This window comes from Papaver somniferum, unplaced genomic scaffold (assembly GCF_003573695.1).
Source record: "Papaver somniferum cultivar HN1 unplaced genomic scaffold, ASM357369v1 unplaced-scaffold_19, whole genome shotgun sequence".
Taxonomy (NCBI): Eukaryota; Viridiplantae; Streptophyta; class Magnoliopsida; order Ranunculales; family Papaveraceae; genus Papaver; species Papaver somniferum.
This window is the reverse complement of record NW_020628818.1, coordinates 9,855,572-9,873,999: the sequence shown is the minus strand read 5'-3', so window position 1 is coordinate 9,873,999 and position 18,428 is coordinate 9,855,572. Positions and strand designations below refer to the sequence as shown.

At 36.7% G+C, this 18,428-nt stretch overlaps 2 protein-coding genes and 2 pseudogenes across 2 annotated transcripts; 2 read left to right on the top strand and 2 right to left on the bottom strand.

Annotated features, from left to right (window-relative positions):
• Positions 1-1,461: 1,461 nt before the first annotated feature.
• Positions 1,462-2,905, top strand: LOC113338496 (annotated as a pseudogene).
• Positions 2,906-4,303: 1,398 nt separating this feature from the next.
• Positions 4,304-6,898, bottom strand: LOC113338374 (annotated as a pseudogene).
• Positions 6,899-7,759: 861 nt separating this feature from the next.
• LOC113338495 (zinc finger MYM-type protein 1-like) lies at positions 7,760-9,100 on the top strand. The gene has a single exon (XM_026583905.1). The coding sequence runs from the start codon at positions 7,760-7,762 to the stop codon at positions 9,098-9,100; it is 1,341 nt and encodes a 446-aa protein (XP_026439690.1).
• Positions 9,101-12,718: 3,618 nt separating this feature from the next.
• On the bottom strand, positions 12,719-17,588 carry LOC113338494. Its single transcript, XM_026583904.1, has 9 exons — positions 17,325-17,588; positions 16,812-17,222; positions 15,621-15,827; positions 14,610-15,532; positions 14,376-14,532; positions 14,189-14,276; positions 13,806-14,069; positions 13,502-13,707; positions 12,719-13,420 (listed from the first exon to the last, which is right to left on the bottom strand). Exons 1-9 carry the CDS (start codon positions 17,586-17,588, stop codon positions 12,719-12,721), a joined length of 3,222 nt encoding a protein of 1,073 aa, XP_026439689.1.
• Positions 17,589-18,428: the final 840 nt, after the last annotated feature.

The window sequence follows — 18,428 nt, the reverse complement described above, 5'->3', positions numbered from 1 at the left end:
CTCTAATAAGCCACAAGTTAGGTGCTTAAATTTTGGTTACAAGACCTGAGGGCTATCGAACGGGCCAAACCTGCAAACTTTCTTTTGATCAAGCGATAGCTGGGCCCGGTCCACTGCCTGTTAATTCTCACTATTAACACATTCCTTAATTATGAAACCTGTTTTGAGGCATACTGATTTTTTTTAGGCATAACAAATGGTGACAAAATAGGGTCACTAGATAAAAAATACCATCACCCCTTATCCACCCATTTTTAATAATGGCAAGTATATCCTTATTTAATTAGTATTAATGATAATGATTAGATGTTAATTAGTGTTGTTAAAGATTGATTAAAGTTAAGTAATTAGTAGAAAAAATCTGTTTTTTATGAGAGAGTTTGGGGTTTTGAGAGGAAGAAGAAGTGAAAAAAACCTAGGTTCTAGAGATTTATGAGAAATTTGAGAATTTTGTAATTCAAAATGGGTGATAAGGAATGTTATGCTAATAATACACAAGTATAGTTGTATAAGATGTTTAGTCTCCTTTCTTTGGGTTGAATTCATCAAAAAATTTGGTTTTTTCGGAGATCTGTTTTGGGTTCGGCTGAAAACTAAAAGTCGAACTTTACGCGCGAAGAACCATTCGGCTTATAAATTTAAAGCCGAATCCAAGTATTTGAATTTTTGTTTATGATTCGTCTCATTCGAACTCGTCTAATAGTTAGCCAAACCTTAAGTTTATTCTTTGTAGTTTAAGAGGCGACTTAAAATATTATAATGTTCAGCTCAAAATTGAGCAATACCAAAACCAGCCGAACATCATGAATCTCTGAAATTATTCAAGTCAAAAGTTCGGCTGAAAATATAGCAAAATCGAATCAGCCGAACTTAATGATTTTTAAACTATAAATCTTGTTTGGCTCAAATTTGATATTTGTGGATCAGCCGAACTGTTCTTCTGAAACACAAAAAAATGGGAACGAAGGTAGGTTCAATTAGGGATTTTGCGACAGTTTGATATCTCTCGCGCAAAACTTCGTTTTACTGATTTTACAGTTGTGACTTTAATAAACGATCAAAGATTTATAAGCGAACGATTAATCGACGACAAGAAAATATTCAAACGTTTTGAGAGGGAGAATAAGAGAAGAACAATTCAACTGATTTTGATTAGTTAAGATTAAAATTTTTGATTTTGATTTAGATTGGTTTAGGTTTAAGTAATTTAAAATAATTAAGGGTAACTTAATAATCTACTCGTTGCTAGGACACCCCTTATAAGCATACCATAAATGGTATCATAACAGGTTTTTTAATTATATGCCTCGAAAAAGAAAAAAAAAAGGAGTATGCCTCAAAACAGGTTTCCTACTTGTACAATTTCCTAATCCCGAAGAGGGGTGTTCCCTATATGTATATATGTAGCCCTAATGGAGAAAACGAAAAACAATAAGTTTGATATTGGGAGAGTTTGGTTCGATGGAAGGATTTCAAAATAATACTACCGTGCCACCAGTTTCGGCTAAACTGAATCGGAATTCACTACCAGATTTTGTGAGTAAAACATATGATCTGGTGGATGATCCATCTACAGATGATTTAATTTCTTGGAGTGAAAGTAATAATATAGTCTTGTTATTTGGAAAACACCAGAGTTATTAGCTAGAGGTGTTTTGCGTATGTGTTTTTTAAACATAATAATTTGGAGAGCTTTGTCAAGCAGCTGAATAATTATGTATGCCCCTTTGTCACTTTCCTTTTAATCTCCCTAATTTCTTTAGCGCTTTATCTTTATTTTCTCTGCACTGTATTAAAGAAGTGTTTTAATTGTGTCAAACAAACCTTTGTTGCTGCAGGGGTTCAAAAAGGTCGATCATGACAGGAGTGAGTATGCACACACAGATTTTTTAAGAGGTCAAAAACACTTGTTGACCAGAATCAGGAAGCAGGAATCCGGCAAAGTGAAGAAGCAGCAACAGCAACCTCAAGGACAGCGTTCATCGGTTAGCGCATGTGTTGAAGTGGGGAAATTTGGACTAAAGGAAGAGATAGAGAGACTTAAGAGGGACAAAAATGTGCTTATGCAGGAAGTTGTTAGGCTGAGGCAGCAACAACAATCAACTGATCTTCAGGTGCAGTCTTTAGGGCAGCGGCTGCAAGGTATGAAGCAGCAGCAACAACAGATGGTGCCGTTCTTTGCGAAGGCCATGCAGAATCCCGGTTTCTTAGCCCAGTTGGTGCAGCAAAAAAATGGAAATAACAGACTGATTGCTGGAATTAATAAGAAACGAAGACTTCCTAACCTTGAGGACGATAGTTCTACTACTGCTTCTGATGGACAGATCATCAAATACCAGCCATTCTTGAATGAGGCAGCACAAGCAATGTTGATGCAGCCGAACCTTGCTTCATCATCTCACAGATCAGATATAGATACAAATAGGATAGTATTTCCATTGATGATATATCTTCACCATCCAGTACACAATTAGACAGCGGGAGCACAACAAATCAGATAGCTGGCGCCACTCTTTTGGAGGTCGCTCCAACCTCTGGACATTCACTTTTATCAGTCTCATCAGGGTATCCAGGAATGCATCCCTCAGCCGCTATTTCGGAGATTCAATTTTCTGGTGTTGTAACGGATACGTTAACAACAAGTCCATCGCCAGATATGAGTATCCTTTACACATTGGAAGAGGAACTAATGCAAGACATGGGACTGGAAAACGAAGGCATTGAAATTTTTGGTGCAGATTTTGTGGGTCATGGGACAGGTACCGGGGAACTGTATAATGATTCATTGAGGGTAGATGACACGCTCTCCCCGTCAGGAAGTGGACAGTTCTCACCTCATATAGATGTGGATACATTGGTCGATGGGTACACCACTGATGAAGCGTTCAATAGAACTGATATCTAAAATCTCATGTTTCCGAGATATCGCTCTCGAGTAAAACACTACTTTTTCAATTCATGCAAGACTATCTAATACTAAAACATAGAGCTCCTTATATAGATAATTTTACCTGAACAATTAACTTTTTCCAAAACTATTAAAATAATTATTACCTAAAATAAGAGATATTTCTAAACTAATAAAATCCTTACATTATTAATTATATTTCTAGAGTATTCCTAATTAATAAAAATAACTTAATTTATTACAATATATCTTGTGACATGATTGAAATAAATTAGAGGATAACAAAACTATGCAAGCATATTTTCATACCATAAATACTCCACCATTCTCCCCTTCTCAGAAAAATTCGTCCTCGAATTTTTCCGGTATAATTGGTTGCATTTATGGTTTTGTGATAAAATTTGGATTTCAAGCTTTGATCCAGCCTTCCACGAAGCTCGCGGATTATGTGCAACTCCTTGAAATCCTTCCTCCTTATTACCAACGAGGTTTTTGTTTTCATCACCGGTCACTTCCTCCACTCGTTGTAGGCTAGGACCATGATGGGGCTCTTGATGATGATGCATTTCAGCCAATTGGAGGGTGAGCGCCTTAACCTTCCGTTCTAGATTATCTATTACCGCTTGCTCTTTCTCATCGCTGGGAGCGGCTTTTCGAACAACACCATAATCTCTTCCTCGAAACATGATGCCGGAGCGTTGCCTATCTCTGAACCAACTGATGCAGGGCGGAAGCGTTGAATAGAACTAATATCTAAAACCTCATGTTTCCGAGATACCGCTCTCGAGGAAAACACTACTTTTTCAATTCATCCAAGACTGTCTAATACTAAAACATAGAGTTCCATACATAGATAACTCTACCCGAACAATTAATTATTTCCAAAACTATTAAAATAACTATTACCTAAAATAAGAGATATTTCTAAACTAATAAAATCCCTACATTATTAATTATATTTCTAGAATATTCCTAATTAATAAAAATAACTTAATTTATTACAATATATCTTGTGAAATAATTGAAATAAATTAGATGATAATAAAAATATGCAAGCATATTTTCATACCATAAATACTCCACCAACCACTAAGCCTCCTAACACAAATGATTCTTTTTGGGAACAATTTCTGACAGGGCATCAGCAGCAACACCAGGACGGATGGTATATGGACGGCGAGCATCATAATATGGATCTGCTTACACAACAAATGGGGCTTTTTGCTTCGGAAATTGATGTTGCAGTCTGAATTACCACTGAAATATTAAATTGTCAAATTGCTCAATTAAATTCTCCTTTCCTGTTAAAAAAAAAAACTGAAAGAACAATGTGTATTATTTTGTAATAAAAAGATACGAGACAATTGTCTCGGATTTCAACCATTACAATAAGAGTGGAAAATATATAATTGTATTGATTTTCATCATTAAATAAAAAAACACAACATTCACCAATTCAATTTCAACCCTACAATCTATATCATAAGAATTTAGTTTCAGGGCATTGAAAACCTGAAGCTGAATCCATTCTTGCCACACCTATATCATATTACAAACTGCAAATACGATAGATGTAAACAGGGACTTATAATTGATGTCGAAAAGGAAGCTCGGGTTAGTTTCATTCGAAGGGTTCTATTTGAGGATCATGTTCTCTAGCCATAAGCATTCCAGTACATAAGCATGTTGGGCACATCACCTACACAAATATGTAAAAATATTTTCAAAAAAAAAGGAAAAACTTCATCCGCATTAAGATTCTCAATACCCAAAGCATATCAACAACTCAAAAGGGTCTGGGCCAGTTCAAGCAGTTAAGCTATTTTTTACCACTACATAGATTGAAAAATATAAATTTCTACCTTTCCTGCTCCAGAGCAGTTTGGACATCTTTGAGTTGTTGGTGCACGCAATGGACGATTAGAAGAACCGTTTATTGAGATTGGTTCAATGCTCAAACATACTCCACTGGCAGAACATCGTGCACATGCCAAGTATCCTGCGAGTACTCAAGTTAGCATATACAAAAATATTCACCACTTCTCCCTTCTATCAGGAAATTTATTATTTGATACATTAAGCAAATAGTTAGTGAAAAGACAATCTCAAGAACTTGATATGTACCAGTTCCGACGCAGTACTTGCACCTTTTCTTCTCTTGTTGCTCAACGTTGTTGACTTCAATCAACATTAAAGCTGAAATGACTCCCACTGCTCCTCCTGAAAAAGATGCAACAATGGGATCGACCTGACTGTCAAACAAGTAAACATTGTCAGCCCACTCAAAAGAAAATTGCGATCTATATTTACACAAAAGACTTCCCTTTAACTGGATAAGAAAACAAACTCCTCAGCTTGTACTGGTCAACTGAATTAAGTATCAACTATTACGTATCTTAATTGCAATGGCAAATGTAGACTGCGAATGAAATCTTCATACGACGTGCCACCGATCCCTAATTTCAGCTCAAGCTGCAACAGCAAAAAGAACTAACTTTAAACCCTTTCACTGTTACCATAATTAGAACATAATAACCTACGCCTTCCAAAACAGATTAATCTATGTTTTTATTCTCTATAAACGTCTTCCTGTGAGTATCTGACAAGGATTTCTTAATGCAAGTGTAATTTTTCTAATATATGCATTAAAGTCTTACAGCTGAGAATTCATTACGACGGTATAAGTAGCAGCAGCTTTATTAGCCCGGTTCGTGCACTTAAGCTGCAGATGCTAGTACTTGGATCATCTATCATAAAAGGTTCTTTCAGTAATTCATAAGAAGGCTTCTTAAGGAAATTTAGTGCAGAAATTTACTAAAGGACCTCACTATCAAAGTTGGCTCTCCTTCAAGCACCCGGAGTTCATAAAACATAGACAATTGAATAAAATTGCTCATTAGGCTTCATATTTTCAATGAACAAACTGCTCATTATGAAGCTGAGGGTAGAGTATAGGAATATATAAGTCAGAGAGTAGATTACAAGAACTATTGTTAATTGTACTCACGATTGGCAGAAGAATCAGGTAGAATATACTTATACACAAGCCAACGAACTCAAACATAAGTGGGTGTTCATATATAGACATGAATATAAATCTGCAACTTACAGTGGGTGCTATAAGACCACCAAAGAGAATAATCCCAGAAATAAATGAGAAGCTTGTTAAGTAAAGCTGCTTCAAAGTCTTTGGTTTCTACAAGAATGAAACAAGTAATGTAGCTTAACTCTTAGACAGACATAGTAATAAATTCCCAAGCCTCAAGCAAAACTGAAAAATTAATAATGAAAACTTACCACAAAGGGAGAAAAGGAATAGTTGAAGGGATATCAGGCATTTCATTTGCCTCCTCATCACTACTCTCATCAAGAGCCTTGGCATTTTTTATACGTTGTTGTACCCTTAACCTCCTCACCTGAAAAGAACAAGAGTATAACTACTAAATGAACTGAATTTGAACAGTAAATCAAATCAGATTTTGGATTAAAAATGTTCAAAGATTTCACCTCTTCCATGAGTAAAAAGATTTTATTACGACGACTCCTAATATTATCTTGAATCTCTTTTGATTGCATCTGAACAAAATCTTGTACAGTTTCTGGTCCTTCTATAATACAGAAGCTGTCAATCAAATTAGCAAAATTCATTCTCAGTTCTTCCATTTCAAAGTAAGCTAATTAAACCCCAATTTCAAAAACCCCTAAAAAGAAAATCTCAAACCTGGAGCTATTTTCTCCTGCTGGAATGGAACTAGAAGTATTATCCCCTGCAGAACAGATGATCCTAGACCCATAATTCTTCTTCTGAAATCCAAAACAGCTAGTGTTTCTTCTGTTGCATACAAAAATTAGGGTTTTAGAGGAATCAAGCTTTGAAGAAGAACATAAAGATGATGGAGATTGAGAGAAAACAGCAATGGAAGAATTCATTTCTTTATTTCTTTCTCAGCTCTCAACAATCCAACTGACTCATTTTAGATAGAGTCTGGAATTTTCTGACCCTGGCGGTGGGTAATAAACCAACTCCAGTCCAGATCCATTTCACTCCCCTGCAGTCAGGCCCGTACCTAATGTTAGGCAGGATAGGCAGCCGCCTAGGGCCCCCAAAACCTAGGGCCCCAAAAAAAAAATCTCGTGTATATATGTTGTTGTGTACCGCCGATCAGGGTAAGAAAAAGAAAGGACTGCAGTTTTGGACATAAGCCCAACAAAGAAAAACAATTATCATTATTTTTGGACTTTGGCCCATATTTATTATCCAAGATTCATTAAGTAAAAAAGTAAAAAATATGCAAAGATTCCATTTAGGAATCACTTTACCCAAACCGTTCGTCTCTTCCTCTCTCGTCATTCTCAGTCTCTGCCCTCTGGAAAGTTTTATTCATCAATGATCAGTCATCATTCAGTACTATTATCTACTTATTTTTCTTCTAATTTTATGTTTAAGATCTGGAACGAACAATATTGTTGATGTGGGTATTGATTTCTTAAGATTATTGATAGATATTAGTAATTTTATTCGATTGCTAGTTAGGGTTTCATGATGATTAAAGGAGGAGAAGGAATTAAACAATATAATTGGTGTTGTTTTGTTAAATCTTTTGATTTTAGTTGTTTAATTTCGATTTTAATTCTTATTTGAATTACGGTGTTATGGTTTAATAGTGTTGTGCAAATTATGATGTGAATGAAGATATTGGGTTTACAAATTACTGTCAAAGATCACCCTTTTTTAAACCAGTATTTTTGAATTTAGCTGATATGCTATCCAATTGAATTTTGATTTTTCCTTTTTTTCCTGTGTAGGCTGTGAAGTAACAGAATACAAGAGTGGATTAACTACCAAGTGCTATGACTCGTAGGAAAACAAAATGCCAGAGTAGTGCTTTCAAAGCTAAGAAAAGAAAAAGAATAGAGCAGCTTGAAAGTTCTTTAAGAGGATCGATGAACAAATATTTGGCTCGAACAAGTGATAATGTTGGACTTCCGGAAAGAATAAGTGAAAGTGATGGTCCTGCAGCAACAAAAACAATGAATGACATTAACAGTGATGAAGAATATGCAAATTTGGTTAATGAAATGGAGAAAGAAGATGGTTTGCTCAATGGTGGTAGTAGTAGTGGTGGTCTTAGTGGATATAATCAGAATGTGCAAGGTGAAGAATTGTTACAGCCAACTATAAATGAGAGTGAACACGGGAACGACGAAGTGCAAAATGAAGAGTACGGACCGGTAAACATTTATGATCCAGGAAATTGGAACTTCATTGACCAACATTTCAGAGATTTTTTGGTAGAAAAGGGTCCCATCAGAGTAAGTAAAAATGTCCAATATCCTTACAATGAACATCGTAGACGATTCTCTAATCGTCATTATAAACGAAAAATGAGTAATGGGGAAAGGGTTGATAGGAGATGGCTAGTATATTCAACTGTTAGGGATCGCGTGTTCTGTTTTAGTTTCAAATTGTTTAAGGGAGATGGGGTTGATTGTAAGTTGGATACCATTGGCTCTAATGATTGGCATAATCTTGGTAAAAAACTTAGACAACATGGTACCTGCCATGGGCATCTAGAATCCATGTCTAAATGGAATGAACTGGAAAGAAGATTGAAGAAGAATGAAACTATCGATAAGGCTATGCAAGAACAGATCAAGAGAGAAAAAGAGTATTGGAAACAAGTCTTGGTTAGAATAGTTTCTCTTATCAAAACTCTTGCTAAAAATAATTTAGCTTTCCGTGGTGATAACGAAAAGATTGGCCAATCAAATAACGGCAATTTTTTGAGCTTTATTGAAATGATTGCAGAGTTTGATTTGGTAATGCAAGATCATCTTCGACGTTTCAAAGATCAGGACATTCATCATCATTACCTTAGTCCCAAGATACAAAATGAGTTTATTTCGCTATTGGCACACCATGTGAGAGAGAAAATTATTGAAAAAGTTCACAAAGGAAAATATTTTTCTGTGTTGCTTGATTGTACTTCGGATATAAGCCGTAAAGAACAAATGTCACTTATTGTAAGATCTGTGGATTATTTAACAACTCCAAAAGTTGAAGAACACTTTCTAGGTTTCTTAAAAGTGGAAGAAACCACTGGACTAGGACTTCTTGAGGAGCTGAAAAACCTTTTGGAGAAGCTTAAGATTGATTTTGATGATATCAGTGGACAAGGGTACGATAACTGAGCTAATATGAAGGGGAAAAACAAAGGGGTGCAAAACAGGCTACTCAAGGAAAATCCAAGGGCATTTTATATGCCGTGTGCATGTCATAGTCTTAATCTTATGCTTCTGGATATGGCTAAATCATGTCCTAAAGCAGAATCATTTTTCAGTGTTATGCAGCGGATATACAAGTTGTTTTCAAAATCTACAAAACATTGGCAAGTATTTAAAAAACATGTGACTGGTTTCACTGTTAAGCCGTTATCGGATACTCGATGGGAAAGTCATATAGAGAGTGTTAAAGCAATACGATTCCAACTTCCTAAAATACGGGATGCTTTGCTAGAGTTGTCGGAATCTATTGAATTTAGTGCGAAAACAAGGGGAGAAGCTGATTCGTTATTGACATGCGAGATCGATAATTTTGAATTTATATTTGGCATGGTTGTTTGGCATCATTTTCTTCTTGCAGTCAACTCCGTCAGCAAATTGTTACAAAAAGAGGATATGCATCTTGATATTGCCATGGACCGAGTAAATGATCTACTTTCTTTTTTTGTAAAGTGCAGGGATACTGGATTCGAAGAGTTATTGGAAGAAGCTACTAAGTTGGCAGCAACAATTGGTATAGAACCTACTTTCTATGGGCCACGAATCATTCGAAAGAGAAAACATTTTGACGACATTATGATCGAAGAAGAAGCACCATTATCAGGTAAGCGATCTTTTGAAGTTAACTATTTTAATTATATAGTAGACCAAGCTAGATCCTCACTGACTAGTAGGTTTGAACAATTTCATGAGTTCAATGAAGTTTTTGGGTTCTTATTTCAAGTAAAGAAGTTACACTCTCCTGATGATAGCACTTTAAAGGCGTGTTGTATCAAGCTTCAAAATTACCTAAAGCATGGCATGAGTTCCGATATTGATGGACATGACTTGTATGCTGAACTGAAAGTTCTAAAAAGTTATTTGCCCGGAAGAGACTGAAAGGGAAATTAAAGTGTTGAATTTTTTGAAAGATATGGAAGGTTGTTACCCGAATGCAGAGATAGCATACATGATTTTATTGACAATTCCAGTTACAGTTGCCTCTGCAGAAAGAAGTTTTTCAAAGTTGAAGCTGATCAAGTCTTATCTGCGATCGACAATGTCACAAGAAAGATTGAATGACTTAGCAATGTTATCTATCGAGGTTGATATGGTGAAGAACATTGATTACGATGCCATAATTGATGAGTTTGTATCGAGGAAGCGAAGAAGGTCATTTTTTAGTAGACTAGCTACTTTTATGTAGTTTTTTTTTATGTTTAAATTTGACAGTGTTATGATTTTGTTCGGAGAAAAAAAAAATTAGGCCCCCGTTTTCGGTTTTTGCCTAAGGCCCATATATATAGTTTGGTATGGCTCTGCCTGCAGTGCCACATGTACTATATGGGTCAAAAATGTGATTCGGCTTTTGCTACCCGACAACTAGGAGAGTATCCACCGGAAGGATCCCAAGCCTGTAAAACGACAATGTAGCTGCTCTTCGAATTCTGGTGGCTCATTTACCGCTTTCTCTATCTTTAACCGTTTAACGGTTTGGGAAATCAGGGAGGGAAATAGGGCACACACCAATTGCACTTGCAAGCGGCAGGCCGGTTGTGGCCAGGCCCGTACCTAATGTTAGGCAGGATAGGAAGCCGCCTAGGGCCCCACAAAACCTAGGGCCCCAAAAAAAAATTCTCGTGTATATATGTTGTTGTGTACCGCCGATCAGGGTAAGAAAAAAAAGGACTGCAGTTTTGGACATAAGCCCAACAAAGAAAAACAATTATCATTATCTTTGGACTTTGGACCATATTTATTATCCAAGATTCATTAAGTAAAAAAGTAAAAAACAAGCAAAGATCCCATTTAGGAATCACTTTACCCAAACCGTTCGTCTTTTCCTCTCTCGTTATTCTCAGTCTCTGCCCTCTGGTAAGTTTTATTCATCAATGATCAGTCATCATTCAGTACTATTATCTACTTATTTTTCTTCTAATTTTATGTTTAAGATCTGGAACGAACAATATTGTTGATGTGGGTATTGATTTCTTAAGATTATTAATAGATATTAGTAATTTTATTCAATTGCTAGTTAGGGTTTCATGATGATTAAAGGAAGAGAAGAAATTAAACAATATAATTGGTGTTGTTTTGTTAAATCTTTGATTTTGGTTGTTTAATTTCGATTTTAATTCTTCTTTGAATTACGGTGTTATGGTTTAATAGTGCGGTGCAAATTATGATGTGAATGATGATATTGGGTTTACAAATTACTGTCAAAAATCACCCTTTTTTAAACCAGGATTTTTGAATTTAGCTGATATGTTATCCAATTGAATTTTAATTTTTCCTTTTTTTCCTGTGTAGGCTGTGAAGTAACAGAATACAAGAGTGGATTAACTACCAAGTGTTATGACTCGTAGGAAAACAAAATGCCAGAGTAGTGCTTTCAAAGCTAAGAAAAGAAAAAGAATAGAGCAGCTTGAAAGTTCTTTAAGAGGATCGATGAACAAATATTTGGCTCGAACAAGTGATAGTGTTGGACTTCCGGAAAGAATAAGTGAAAGTGATGGTCCTGCAGCAGCAGAAACAATGAATGACATTAAAAGTGATGAAGAATATGCAAATTTGGTTAATGAAATGGAGAAAGAAGATGGTTTGCTCAATGGTGGTAGTAGTAGTGGTGGTCTTAGTGGATATAATCAGAATGTGCAAGGTGAAGAATTGTTACAGCCAACTATAAATGAGAGTGAACACGGGAACGACGAAGTGCAAAATGAAGAGTACGGACCTGTAAACATTTATGATCCAGGAAATTGGAACTTCATTGACCAACATTTCAGAGATTTTTTGGTAGAAAAGGGTCCCATCAGAGTAAGTAAAAATGTCTTGTATGCTGAACTGAAAGTTCTAAAAAGTTATTTGCCCGGAAGAGACTAAAAGGGCAATTGAAGTGTTGAATTTTTTGAAAGATATGGAAGGTTGCTACCCGAATGCAGAAATCGCATACAGGATTTTATTGACAATTCCAGTTACAGTTGCCTCTGCAGAAAGAAGTTTTTCAAAGTTGAAGCTGATCAAGTCTTATCTGCGATCGACAATGTCACAAGAAAGATTGAATGACTTAGCAATGTTATCTATCGAGGTTGACATGGTGAAGAACATTGATTACGATGCCATAATTGATGAGTTTGTATCGAGGAAGCGAAGAAGGTCATTTTTTAGTAGACTAGCTACTTTTATGTAGTCTTTTTTTATGTTTAAATTTGACAGTGTTATGATTTTTTTCGGCGAAAAAAAAAAATTAGGCCTCCGTTTTCGGTTTTTGTCTAAGGCCCCTAAATAGTTTGGTACGGCCCTCGTTGTGGCGTTAATTCAGCAACAAAATGCACTAAATTTTGACGGGAGTACAGTGTAACAATGTAAAATTGTACTAAAAATTAAATTCACGTTGAAATGCCAAGGTACTATTAACTTAGCAATGTCACTGGATCTTTCCCTCAAGCATAAAATGCACTTTATTTTTATTACATGTGACGAATCTATTCACAAATAACCTTGGAAACATCTATTTACATAACAAAAATTACTTGTAATGAAAGTAATTTAGTACAACATTTGCAAAAGAAGAAACAGACACAGTATCAAAAACCAAAAGAGTATGGAAGGAGTAACTGTGATTCCAAATGGGGAGTTCCTTTCTTCGTAGGGATCCTTACTCCATGACAAGGTTTCCTTTCTGTACTTGCTTTCTTGAACACTAACTTCGTCATTTTCAGATGATTTGATATGAGATAAAATATGTGGGAAAACAAATTTCCAAGAATTTTCACCAATCAAAAGATCTGAATGTCCAAAATCTTCTAAAACCACTCTTGTATGTTTATACAATTTCATATACTGGTTAGCTAGAAATGAAGTTTCTGGTGTTACTAGTAAACTTTTGCCACCAGAAATGTATGTTGTTGGAAGCTTCATTCTCTCTGGATGTATCAAATACGTGTTGGTACCATCAGAGTTAACAATGAAACCAGATAAACAGATTTTCCGAAGGTGTGGGAAAGCAGAGATTGGAAGATGCGGTAAACTTTGTTTGTTAAGCCATTGATGCATTGTTGAGGTTACATTTTTGTGCCAAAATGTGTTGCCAAATATGCCTGAAGAGACTTCACATTCGTCTAGTGTGCACCTTTCGTATCGAGGGATAACTCGAGCTATGCATTTTAGCAGTCGATGACGGAGACTTATTGTCTTTGAAGTCGCTAACAGCGGAAGGATCGTGTTAGTCCCTAGTATTTTCATTGAGATCTGTAGGTTGATAAGTAATAGCATCAGCATTATGTGTGTATCCAGATCAAGTTAGAGAGCGAGCGAGATCGAGAGACTTACAGGGATAAGAGGAAGTCTCATCTTTATTAGCGAAGACACGGTGAGCTTGAAGAACATTGAAGAATTGGTGCAACAAAGAGATACAATATGTGCTGTGGAGATATGACCTCCCATGAGAGCAATGTGAATTGCTAAGCCTCCGACACAGTGTGCCACGACATGAACTCTTACAGAATCTCCATGAACTTCAAGAATCTTTGAGATTGCTGCGACATTATTAAACAACAAACCACCATTATAAAGCTTATGAATTTGTTCATACACTTTAGTCTATGAGGAAATGAAAATTTATCCTTGTCTTTACCTGCAGGAATGTCAAACTTTCCTATATCTTCAATTGTGAAAGCGTTTGAAGGATGAAAAGGATGTAATCTGGCTTGAAGTAACCATGCTTCGTATCCCTCTTCGAGTAAAGTTCTAACCAAATCTTTTGGCTCAGTTGGTAAAAAAAAGCTCTCATCGGAGTACCCATTTATCAGGAGAACCGGATTTTTCCGTCTCTGGTCTTGGTGCTCCGACTCATTCAGTTTGCACTTCCATTGTCTACAGCTGATCATGCACCCATCTTCTGCAAATCTTACAAATATACCAAGCTGTAAGTTACGTCCAAATTACAGAAAAAAAAATTATAATCTGTGAGACCAGAGCCAATTCTGGAACTTCTGGAAATTGGTCTTTGTAATTTACCTGTCATCATCTCATGGATATCACTTTTGGGATAAGGCTTCTGACTAGAACCAAATGAAGATGTGTGCACAGGGTTTCCTCTGGGTATCTGTAAGATATAAGTTCTCCAGAAGGATTGTAATAGTAGACATATGAATCTTCCTCTCTTGTTACCTTCCAAGCTTATCAAGCTCTTTAGTAGATTAACCACTGAAAGATGCAGCTCGCCTTTGATATCCATCTTCTTGGAATTTGAACTGCGTTCGTTAATTCTTTTCAGTGTTACATGTAGTGTTGTAGTTTCCTTCCATGCATATAAGCCAAGGAGATATGGATTCATTATCTTCTTCCCTTCCAGAACATATCTGCATTACCTCATTTTTCTTAGATTCATCATAAGAAGCATACAAGAGATGAAAAAAATGAACATTATGTTATGTACCTTGAACCAGATGCGGATGCAAGGATGAGATGGTAATACATGTATTGTGTGTAAGGAGTCCTGCTATCAACTCTACACATGTCGACTTCTCCGCTGATTACATGGAGTTTATCCTTCTCCACAGCTTTCAGAACAACATACCCACCAACAAGTCCTCTAAGAAGTGGATGAGATTCACCTGAAACCAAATTCGATTCATTTGGTCCATTCTGGATACTGGAATTCATTTTCATTGTCAGATAAGCTGTGCACGGCATACCACCCAAATAACCTGTTATGGTTTCTCTTATGATGACAGCTGGTTTCATCCCAGTTTCTAACTTCTTGCAGGCACCAAGTTTGGGAGTGGAAATTTCAGTTGGATAGGTAGATCTTTTGTACATAAGAGCATCCTGAACTAAGTTTCGACTTACATGCTCAGCAGCTGTAGCAATAGTAAGGCACGGATTTATGCCAATTGAGCATGGAATCAAGGATGCGTCACATACGTAGAGACCTGGATGCACTGATGAGGGACATCGAGGGTCAAAAACTTGACCATTGGAGTTGCAAACGCCTTTGGATGGATCTGACGAAGCATTGCACCCACCTAAGAGATGAACCGATGTGCTCCTGTACCTGGAAATGAAAAGGATTCCTCCTAATCTCTTAGTAAGCTTCTGAAAAGCTTGGATTTTTCGGTTGAGTATCGGATCGCGGGGTGGACTAAAACAAATCTTGTTTGTGTTCTCTTCAAGTGTAATTCTTCCATCACTATCATCGTGTCCCATCACGTTAAGCACCATCGCTTGACTGTCTTGTACACGCATCATGCGCTTCAGTTTGTCTATCAACCCATGTAGAAACCAGCAACCAATTGGCCATCCATAAGTTGTTATTCCCTTGAATAGCAGTGAAGGGAAAGCTGCAGGAAGTACGGCGCTCTAGATAAAGAAACAGGAAACTTAAGTGATTTCTGGCATAATGTACTTGAACTTGAACTCTCGATACGTATGGAAAGAAGGTTCATACCTGGATAGTGAACCCCAAAGAAGAAGTGTATGATGCAGAAATTGATGGTCCATGACGATTCTGAAATGGTGTCTTAGAAAATTGCTGTTTCTCCAATCCATGAGCATTCAGTGGAGCTGGACCACCAATTAGGAAACCAACATTATTGCCATTACAGCTAAATCCACAACCAAGCTGATCTGACACTCTTAGTCCTCTTCTTGCTGACTGGAAAAGTATCTTAGCTGTGCCGAAAATGCCAGCTGAACAAACACAATCCAAATGTTCAATCCTTCTTGTACTTCAGAATATAAGACTAGACAATGTTATTGATATACCTGAGATCACTATAAAATCAGAGGCTACATAATCAATGTCATTGTAATAAATTCTCCATCTACGTTTCCGCTTTCTGCCATTCCCGCTTACGCCTTCACATATTTCTTCAAAATTTTGTTGGAATATTTTCAACACCGCTTACCAAAGGGGGGTCCTGGGGGGCATCGCCCCCCAGGCTGTGGTCGACCTGACAGGTCAGGTCGTGGGGGTCCAGGGGAGACCGCCCCTGGTGGGGGTTTCAAGGGGGCAACGCCCCCGGAAGAATTTTTTGAACTGACGGTTTTATTTGGCCGATAAAAGCCTGTTCGAAAATTTCGAATCCAAAAGACACCATTGATGTCTGTTGATGAAGGAACCCGACGTTTCGTGAATAGAAACCTGTTGGCGAATAAAAACCTATTCCCAACAGGTGCAAAACCCTTTATAAATAGCTTCTCCCAGTTTCGTTTAAACATATAAGAAAAATCAATCTGTTTTCTCTGTTTCAAAAAGCATCATCAGAAATCAGAAATCTCTTTGTGTGTTCTTGATTGAATCAAGGGGTACAAACCTTGAATTCAGTTTTCGTTGCAGGGCTTTCATTGTATCCTGAAGGCAATATTTCGCATACCTGTTGTAATCGCCAATTGTTATTGGGAGGGTAGAAATATTTGTCTAAAAGAAATTTATACAAGCCTTGAAAGTTTTGGAGTGCAACACTTTCTTCTCTGATTCATTCATCCTTTGTGAAACCCAATTTTTTCCAACAAATTTCTCACGACAAACTGAACTTCACATTCTGTTTTTATTGTGCAACCAAACTGCAAGTGGAAGCTAGATCAGTGGGGATGAAAAAAGTGACAGAGAACATAGTAATCTAGCAAAAATTTGTACCTGGACAGCTAAAGCCAGATAATTCTTGTCAGTTGAATTTTTAGGATTATAAGGACAACCTGAAAGGCAATTTCCACAAGCTAAACAGCTACCCATATTTATAGAGGATTGTGATTCTTCGCCGTTGAAATTCATGCTTAACTTGATGGAGTTGGGGTAACACTCTTCTATTTCATCTTCAACTATTTCTTTCATGACTTTAGCATTAGGGAATTCAACTGGAATACTTTGTGCTCTCAGCATAGATGTCGCGGATGCTTCACAAATATCCCAGTCACGTTCCCATTCCTTTGGCCATTTCGAGTTCCGTCTTACAGTAACTGGAGTTGGAATCATTACTCCAGCATTTACTAGTGAGCCTCCACCAAGACCACAAGCATGTGCCGCTAGGGAATCATCCTGTACATGTACCTACACTTTAACAACATTAGCTTAAAAAAAAGATTATCAAATCTATAAACTTTCAGAAGTGACTGTAGCAGTAGGGCTAGAGATGCTTAAATTTCAATGCACCTGAAACAAAGCATCTTTTGGGCCAAAACTGACACCCAAGTTCTTGTTTTCCATCCTTAGCTCAGACATGACTTTGAAACAGGTGGTTGGAAAGTACTGAGCATCCCATTTTCGTCCTTTTTCCATTAAACAGACGTTAACACCTTCCATGGATAACCTACAAGCCACAACGGAACCGCCATATCCTGACCCAATAACAACAGCATCATAACCAAATTCATCCCCATCACAAAACATTTCTACTTCACCATTTTCTCTTTCCATTTTATAAACTAATTGCAAAACTTGTAATGTGGAAGTCTTGTGAAGTAGCTGATTTAGATTGTTAACAAATAAATGATTCGGCCCCTGCATGGTCTTTTATAAAATTTTCCAACGAATCATCTAAGTTAACGGCTTCTTCGAGGAAACCAAAGATGAATATTCTAGATTGTTTTATTGGGACAGGTGTTCACAATTTATCAATGAGACAAACAGCTAGCTGATAGAAGAAACAATGAAGATTCAAATGTTTCTTAGTTATTGGGAATCCGTTTTGGACTTACAATTCAGACAATAAAGCTTACTAAATGCACTCAAGAGTCAAGATTGTATTCTTATTGTATCATTGGAATTAATATGCTACAAAGATTATTGAGTCTATTTCTATTAAGAGAACAAAGCTGACAAAATACAGTTGTTCATTTTAGAAAGATAGATTCTCGTCTTAACCAATCCTTGCTAAGCAAACTGCAAGAGAGGGATACCAACCTTTACACTCAACAAAACTATGACCAGGACATGATGTTACATTTCATCTCCAGGTGCATGGCAGTATATGATCTCAAGATTCATAAATCGGCTGAAAAATAACAGTATGATTAAGTAATGGACTAATGCTTAACAACTTAACAATCGAAAGCGATACAAACAAATATATCGTGTATACGTAATGTTCTTGATTTTGTACATAGAATTTCAATAGTAGTTTCAATTGCTTAATCTGTTTATGGGAACATATGTAGATGGCAAAAATGGCAATACTTCCCATAAAGACTCAAAACCCAGTGGGGTAAAATTTTAATTGATGCACTCCCTGAAGGCAGCATTCAAGCTCAACTAAAT

Excerpts from the sequence above, each read along its gene's own strand:
- LOC113338494 (XM_026583904.1), bottom strand. The coding sequence starts at position 17,588 with ATGGAAAGAGAAAATGGTGAAGTAGAAATGTTTTGTGATGGGGATGAA. Across the intron at positions 17,223-17,324 it reads CAAAAGATGCTTTGTTTCAG|GTACATGTACAGGATGATTC; the intron begins GTGCATTGAAAT and ends GTTAAAGTGTAG. Across the intron at positions 14,533-14,609 it reads GCATCCGCATCTGGTTCAAG|ATATGTTCTGGAAGGGAAGA; the intron begins GTACATAACATA and ends GAGGTAATGCAG.
- LOC113338495 (XM_026583905.1), top strand. The coding sequence starts at position 7,760 with ATGACTCGTAGGAAAACAAAATGCCAGAGTAGTGCTTTCAAAGCTAAG.